Genomic DNA, 8,749 nt, shown 5'->3' with positions numbered 1-8,749 from the left:
ATATTATGATATGATTAATTTGGAATTTATTATATGTACCTATTATAGGTCAATTTTTTTTAAATACTATAGACTATAATATAATATTATGTCTTATACCTAGACTGACATACCGTCTCCGCTCAGAACCGTTTTTCTTATACAATGATATTATATCATTGAATTCTAATTTAATACCAACCATTATACAGCGACCCACTTGTAACCTACTGTACAGCAGAGCGACATCCACTTACCCACCTTTTTTTTTTTTTTTACTTTTGACCCCCCAAAGTACCAACTAGCTTCATTTTTCTACCAGAAACTCAAAGCATTTTTACTGTCTCAAAAGGTAACAAAATACACAAAAAAACACACACACACATCAGTGTAATATCAATAAATTCATCGTTCCTATCAGTATCTAAAATAGAGGAAACAGTATATAATCAAGGTGCATGATCGACTCTGAAAATATCCAGATTCTAGTATTATAGTAGAATGCAAGCATTTTAATGAGATATATTTGAAAAAGGTAAAAAGTTGAACATTCAATGTGATAAAGTTAAGCATTAAATTAACATTTATTTTGTTTTCATTAGAAGTTACATGAAATAAAAGGGTACATTTATAATTTCAGGTGACAATAATATTCATTAAGATAATACATATTTTATGTCATTATGTAATCATACTCCAAACTTATAAGTAAAAATGTATTTTTTAATATAATCATATCTAAGGACATTATAAATTTAAAAAAATAAGTAAAATGTCTTACCAAGTTTTTAAAGACATATATGTATGCATGACCATATATCTATAAATATTCAAAACTCGTTTGCAGGTATCCACTTGTTCTTCCAACAACATTGGATACTCAGTACCACTTTGGGCCACAAATACATGTAATGCATTTGTCATAAATAATTGAATGACATTCTGGAACGTAATATTAATTAAGAATTACATTTTCAACCATGAAAATGATAACATCCATTTTTTAGTAATAACATTACTAACATTTATAAATATACCTAATAATTTTAAAAAAGTTACCTGAAATCCTGCTCTAATATCACCATATTTTGGTTCGTATTTAACTGGTGAAATTTCTTCTGCATTATGCTAGATAAAATATGACTTCATAATGTATAAAGTGTCCACAATATTTTAGATTAAAATAACTAATAATGATTCAACTTACATCTAAACCAGACATTTGTGCATTTGTTCCTTCTGGATCCAACATGAAAGGAGGTTGTTGAGACACCTATATGTCAGTTGGGCCAAATTGTTTTAATTAATATACCTACAATTACACACACCATTGTCTTAAATATACATACACTTAATTGAATCCAATCTTTGTACACAGCAATAGTTCTCCTTATTGCCATAGCCCAACTAAAATTCAATAAGAATGCCTGACGAAATATTTCATGTATTAAATTTACGTTTTCTCTTGATTTGTATAAAGTATCCCTGACAATTTCAAAAGCTACTAATTGAGCTTTGTCTCTGTAACAAATATTAATCATTATTAACTGAAAAATTGGTAAAACATGATTTGTGTTCGGAATGCTTTATGATAATTTAAATTTTAAATTGGTAAATTTTTAACTAATTAAATTAATTATCATTAGGAAACAAATTTAGAAAACAACGCACACAATATGACATGGGTAATCTCCCTCTTACAGACATAACAAATTAGGGTTCAAAGTTCCAATTTTATATTGTTAGCTTTAATAGAAAATTCATGGTCTGAATTAGGATGCAGCCAAATATTATCAATATTCTATAGTTGGATTTTTTGGATATTTTAATTTTTAAGCAAGTTATGAGTATATAAATTATTATAATTAATTATTAATTATTAATTTGTTTAAAAGTGAAAATATCGAAATAATCCAATGATAGAATACTGATAATTTTCAAAATTTAGATTTGATATTTTAAACTAGGCCAATCACTCTATTATTAAAGCTAATAAAAAAAATTGGATGCAAAATTGCCATATATAACATTTGTAAGGCGGATACAACCATGCAGATGAGACGTCCTCCTCTTAATATTACGATCAACAAATAATTTATTTTAATCTTTTAATATACCCAATGAATTTTGATATTAAAGGAATATTTGGGTAGTGTTTTTGTTTAATATCTTGAGTGTATCCAGCAAGCCATTTTATAACACATACTCGACAACTACTATTAGTATCATTTCTGCTTTGATTAGAACAATCTGGCAGGTCTGTAAATAAAAATAATTTTAACATACTCAATTTCAACTTATGACTGGTTAAAGTTTAATAATTAAAATTAGGTTTATGCTAACCTGTTGTTTGTTTGTAAACGTTAGTAGCTGTTGAATAATCCGGAAAAATAGCAGGTAAATAAAATTGTTTGAATTTTTCAAATAAATAATTAAAACATCGTCTTTGACAGTTTTTTAGATCTTTCCACATTATACGTGGAACCTATAATTAATAATTTATGTATAGTACTTTATTTCTTCAAAAACCATAGTACAATTAAAAATTATCAGAATAATACATAATATTATGTTGATAAACAATTGAACACATTATGTAAATTTTTACATATGTATGGCTACACAAACTATTTTAATTTATTTTGCCTAAATTTTTTTCCATCCACATGAAAAATGAAGATTAACATTGATCATATGTGTTATAAAAGTCATACATTTATAATAATTTAGATTTATAATATGTTATTTTTAACATATTTTTTCAAAACCATCATAAAAGTTCAGCGTAATGCTGCATTAATTTTTTTAAAAGGTTTGAAAATCAATTTTTCATTAAATTATTTAAGTTATTTTTTTGGAACCCAAGAAAAATTAACATTATAAACTTGAAAAATATCACGATCACTTAAATTATAAGTTCTATACCCTATATCTTTCTACAGAAGTACTAATGTGGACAAAATTGGATATTCAAACAAATTAACAATTATTTTTCTTCTATCTTTTTTAAATTTTAATTATTTTACTACACTGAAATGTTCAAATTATTTATCATCACTTTAAGGCTTTAAGCTGAAATATATGATGTAAATATATAACAATATTATTAAATAATATAGTTATTTCAATTCCAGTAAGGACAGTTTATGAAAATTCCTATATTTTAAAGCTTTAGGTTATTAAAATCAAACATTTTACGATTTTTTAAATAGAAAATAATATGCATAATTTTGGATTTCCAAATATTAATTTCAAAAGCACATAAGAAAAATTGGTACTATGAATTTAATTTTTTATTAAATTCTTAAGCTTTACAACTAAAATCAAAAATGTTATTATCATAAATCAAAATAAAACAAAAAGTCAGAATAATTCAAACATCTATAATTGTAATTATGTAATATTGTATAATATATAATTGTAACATCTGTAATTTTTGTTTTCCTAATATTTTTAAAAGTAGTTTTTACTTTTGACCCCTAAAGTACCAACTAGATAAAATTTACTACCATGAATGATCCTCAAAGTTATAACAGGATTATTTTTATTGCTCCTAAACGTTAAAGGAGACGTAAACACAAAAATAACATCAATGTTAAACCAATGCGCTACTATATCGCTTTGCTCAGAATCTAATAGGTAGTGACAATGACAAAACCTTAGACAAAGTTATAGTATTGAAATCATATAAATATATGTTATAGGCAATTTGAACAGCAAACAAATTCCACATTATACCTAATAAAATTGATATAATAATTTATATGAAAACCTAAATTAAGTGGTTTACATAGTATTTTGTGTAGCTGGTGTAGTAAGGCAATTTAAGTCTTAGGAAACTATGACTGGGACTGAAATAGCTCACTTCCCGTCCTGGGAATTGGGATATGTGGTTCAAGTCTACTAATAATATTATCCTACACCGATATACGCATATTAGTAAAATCAAAATTAAAACTTATTAACATCAAGACAATCAAATTTAACAATATCATATTGTTTAGAAATAAATATAGTATTGATCACAGTTATTGGGCTGAATTAATAGATTAAAATATATTTCTATACTTACGTATTCAATTCAAATATTTGTAAAACAAATATCTTTGAATTAGCCAAGGATTGAAAACGTTTCAAAAAATAAACAATTGATAAAACAAAGAAAAAAGAAAACTGAACAACAATCCAACGAACAACGAAAAATCCCAAAAACAGAAAATATATGATATAAAGAAATTAAAAACAAAAATAAATTATAGTAATATACCACCAATATAAAAAAAAAATGTCTGCTATTGAAAAATTGATAATTCTGATAACTAATAATTTTTGACAGTATATTTTTATTTTATCAGTGTTTATCTTTATTTAGTACTTCCTATTTATTATTTTTGTTTCAAAGAGTAAGAGCAAATTTTTTATTTTGATTCTTAGATGTATTTTATATTTTTATTTTGTATACAATTGTATGTTCAGGATAGTTTTTATTATTTAGTTATTTACTCTAAAAATCTTAAATAGTGTTTCATTTTACATCTTTAATCTTTAATCTTTAGTCTTTACCAATGCACTTTAAAAATTTAAAATCGTTGGATCTTGAAGTTTAGGATTATCTAATTTTCATATAAATTATAATTTTGGTTTAAAATTTAAATATTCAGAATAATTTTAACTTTTAAGTGCATTCCTGTATACGCAGCATTATTATTATAACTTATAACTTATAAATTATAAGTATAAATATAAAAAAAAAAATTACCAAAAATGTTATTTGGAAACTATAAAAAAAAATAATGTTTTTAAAAACGTTTATCCAAAACATAATGATCAAAAACATATTAATATAATACGTTACTTACTGTGCATACTCAACGATATCATCCCTACTAATATCATTGATTATAAAAACTAGTATTTATAACCAGTGCTAATATAATAAATGCAACAGTAACTCTGTCTTTTCACAACTAAATCGTTGAATCAATTTTGATGAAATTTAGTATGGAGATGAGATAGTTTGAACCCTGAGAAGGACTTTTTTTTATATCAATGCAAAGGGGATGAAACTAAATAACAACTTTAATGCGATTGTAAGTCAACTTTGTGGATAGACATTTTTTTTCATCAACTTCAAGTTGATTTAGGTTATAGAAAATAAAATAATTATTATGTAACTAATGACAGCCAGAAACAAATAAAAAGAGGAATTTTCTATATAATAATAAATAAATAAGAAAAACAGACTATGCAAGAGTGCTAAATTTGCGGGTTCTAATTATAATATAATATCGTACCACGCAATAAACTACAACTACATGCACAATTTAACAGCCTTTACGTTTTTTAAAATATAACAAGTGCTTAATCAAATACACCACAGGCCCATGAACTAAAATACACTGAAACCATAAAACTATATAGAAGTAACACTCTATCAGCTGATCAGCTGATCAGGTTCTTAGTTACCTGTGATCGGAGTCTGAACTTCCAAAAATCATGGAAATAAACCCGCACCATACTAATCTGAGGTTATACATTTGTTTACCTAATTTACGGAAAATGTTTATAAGGCCTGATTTGGCCAAACCACAGCGTCTAAGGCCAATTAAAACTGAGATACAATATAGAGCTGATTTTATATTTGTTAATTTTTTCCTGTGTAAAGTTTACATAGTCATACGTCGATACACCACAATATACCCAGATTACTTACCTAATAAAATTACTAAAATACTTACTCAGCATCACTTATCATAATAACTAAACAACTAGTGTTCTTATAGGTATTTACAAGAAATTAGTGTATTTTTGGATTAATTTTTGGATTAACAGCAAGTCCAACTATATTATTAACTGATCGAATATTTAAAATTATTGATGATTGGTATAATTTATAACAGATGTAGGAATAACATAATTTGATAAAAAAAAGAAAAACGCTAGTAGATGATATGAGCTAATCCAAATGTACTAATCCTTAATCTAAAAAAAGTAAAATACCATAGTCCATCTATGTTATGGAAATTAACTACCACAAATTCCTAATTCTAGCTCTATCACAGAAAACAAAAAAACTAATTTCTGTAGAAATCTGGAATTTCATAAAAACCTATACATATAATATAAAACTAAAGTTACAACTAATTTATTGCTTCATGACTCATGAGCAATTAAATGAGGAATGTTGTCGGTCAATCAAAAACACAATTAATACTTGGTAACTTTTGGCTAAGATGTTAAAAATATGTATTGTTAAGGTGAGGTAAGGCAATAAGTATTGGTAGCATAGATAATATCAACTAAAATAATTTGTATTTCTCACTGCGCCACTGATTTCTAATTTATTTGTAAATAATTGTTGTTATTACTATTGTTTTTTTTTCTAATTTCTCTAAATACTTAGTTATATACCAGGTAAATGATAAATACATTAATAATTATTACCTGATTAACCATTAATTCTAGAAGGGATTCTAAATAGTATTTAACTACATCGTCTGGCTGCTTTTCACCCATTTGTGGTGCATATAAAAGATTAGTTTCTACAGTACCCACTGGGCCTAAAAATAATAATAATAATTTTAGTATAAATAATATTGTTAATTTTATTAGTAAGTGACTTACTCAACAAATTCTCATGCAAATTAATAGAAGATGAATGGCTATTCCAGAGTGCGGCCAATCCGGGATGTTCGGGTATTGGACTGGAGAATCCAGGTACAAGTGTTGCAAATATTGCATGTACTGAGTCAGGTGCATTATGTCCCAAAATTTGATACCATAAAATAAAAAACCTAAGTATTTAACACAATTAGTAAGACAAAAGATAAAAATAATTTTTATAAATTGATATTTTTTGCTAATTATAATTACTTGATCCCATCACGTCTCAACCGCCATGAATTTTCGGGATGTAATAGTTTGGTAATGATCATACACATACTGTGACATTGCCATCTTTGTGCTACAATTTCTGGACATAATGTTAATACTTTTTCTAAGATTATTAGAATAGTATCAAGTTCATCTCTATGAATTTTAGTAACTGTAAAAAAAAACATAGAATAAAAGATATGAACATTAACACTAACAATAATCTACCTAAGTAAATAAATAAAAAAGAACAAAACACAACTCAAGTACCTAGTTTTTTTTTTTAATATTAGAGAATGAAAATTAACATACTGGATACTTAAAAGTTGTTTATTTCAAAATATTATACTACTTTGATGCTTTGTGACTCATCCTAGAAACATTAATTTAGTCAAAAGAAATCTTATACAAAATGATATTATAAGTTTAATTTTAAAAGTTCTGGTAATTGCTTTTTGTTACTGTCTTATTCATAAACAATTTAAAAAAATTTTAGAAATTCCCAAAAAATTATAATAAATAATTGATAATTGTTGGTATTATAAAACCACAATATTAGGTACCTATAGAAAATAAAAAAATCCTTATTTACCTCTTTGTTTCAAATTGGCTTCAACACTAATGAAACTTTCATAAAATATTTGATAGATACTGCTGTAGTTGCTTTCGAACAAATGTTTAGATTCATTTTCGTCGCTATTGTCTGAAATAAAAAAAAATGATGTGCAAGTCATTAGATAGTTTTGATCACAAAACAAGGCAATCATATGGCAATATGTACCAAACTTAACCAGCACAATATAATTGATGTTCTCAAAAATACAAAACGTACCCAATAAAAATTTCAAATGTTTGAATCTGGTGGCTGTGTCTTTTTTCGGGTCCAATATCTTGTGTGCCGATTTCTTCACGTCCGTTTGTGCTTTTTTACTAAACATTTTTCGGCACGCCGAGTTCTAACATTGTTTTTGATCGATCCAACGTGTCGGCCGACGTCGGTGACACGAGTCCATCGGTGGTGCGCGGGACACGACAGACGATAATGGTGACGATATTATATTTTTATGACGGTGACCCGATAAAACAGCGTGAAGTGAAACTGTTGGGATTTAGCAAAACGCCGCTAAACGATCGACCGTCGGACGGGAGACGACAACCACAGAACCGTACATCATCATCAATATATTTTGCGCACGAAATACTGAGGAACTCTCGATCGCTATCAAAGTGTTTTAAATTATCATTTATCAGACGTGTTATCCATAGATAATGTCTTTATTATCTATGGTGTTATCAAGTGATAAATAATAAAACAGCACGGACTACAGTCCGTGTAAAACAGACATCATCATTTGTAGGAAGTTCAGACCATGATTATAGAATAATATAATATTATGGCTATCTTTTGAAAACTCCCAACGTCATCCGGGATAGCAAAGTTAACTCCGCGCTACCGTTCGGTAACTCTGATTAGTTGACTCCGGGTTAACTCCGACGATCCTAATAAATAAGTAGGTTGTTTGGTTGTTTTTAATTTTAATCCACTGATAATGATTATTATCTATAAAGATAACGAAAATAATTTTTTTAAATCATTTCGTTAAGCTTTTAAAGTTTTAAATTTTGATAAATTATATTTCTGATTTTTTAAACTGTAATTAAACAACATTACTCATTTCACCAAACCTTTTAAGTGCTAATTATTAGCGTAAAGGTTCCTCACACTGCAGCAGTAGCTGTAAAATTCTATTGTCTGGGTGGTGCCCCCACGGTGGTGGTAAATACTAAATTGTGACCGGCTAGTGGCTACATTTTACCGCTATACCTACCGCTGCCGTATGTTATTTAATATTATGTCATGGTTATTACGACATTGCGTACTTAGCTGATCACTAGA

General features: G+C 27.0%; 1 protein-coding gene across 4 annotated transcripts in view; it reads right to left on the bottom strand.

The window, feature by feature from the left end:
• LOC100164881 (ral GTPase-activating protein subunit alpha-1) overlaps positions 1 to 8,276 on the bottom strand; it is a 33,101-nt gene extending 24,825 nt beyond the window's left edge. For 2 of the 4 annotated variants that reach the window (XM_003240599.4, XM_008187564.3), the window contains exons 1-11: positions 7,685 to 8,276; positions 7,445 to 7,555; positions 6,853 to 7,024; positions 6,604 to 6,773; positions 6,424 to 6,539; positions 2,323 to 2,464; positions 2,097 to 2,238; positions 1,329 to 1,500; positions 1,187 to 1,252; positions 1,039 to 1,107; positions 761 to 921 (exon numbers count right to left, since the gene is read on the bottom strand). In XM_003240599.4, the coding sequence (XP_003240647.1) occupies positions 761 to 921; positions 1,039 to 1,107; positions 1,187 to 1,252; positions 1,329 to 1,500; positions 2,097 to 2,238; positions 2,323 to 2,464; positions 6,424 to 6,539; positions 6,604 to 6,773; positions 6,853 to 7,024; positions 7,445 to 7,555; positions 7,685 to 7,790 (1,427 nt within the window). In that variant the 5' untranslated portion in view covers positions 7,791 to 8,276. The remainder of the gene's footprint in view (positions 1 to 760; positions 922 to 1,038; positions 1,108 to 1,186; positions 1,253 to 1,328; positions 1,501 to 2,096; positions 2,239 to 2,322; positions 2,465 to 6,423; positions 6,540 to 6,603; positions 6,774 to 6,852; positions 7,025 to 7,444; positions 7,556 to 7,684) is intronic. The other 2 variants (XM_029487363.1, XM_001946808.5) reach the window with 2 other exon arrangements.
• Positions 8,277 to 8,749: the final 473 nt, after the last annotated feature.

This window comes from Acyrthosiphon pisum, chromosome X (assembly GCF_005508785.2).
Source record: "Acyrthosiphon pisum isolate AL4f chromosome X, pea_aphid_22Mar2018_4r6ur, whole genome shotgun sequence".
Classification (NCBI taxonomy): domain Eukaryota; kingdom Metazoa; phylum Arthropoda; class Insecta; order Hemiptera; family Aphididae; genus Acyrthosiphon; species Acyrthosiphon pisum.
The sequence above is the reverse complement of the archived record's forward strand: the minus strand, read 5'-3'. Positions and strand labels throughout refer to the sequence as shown.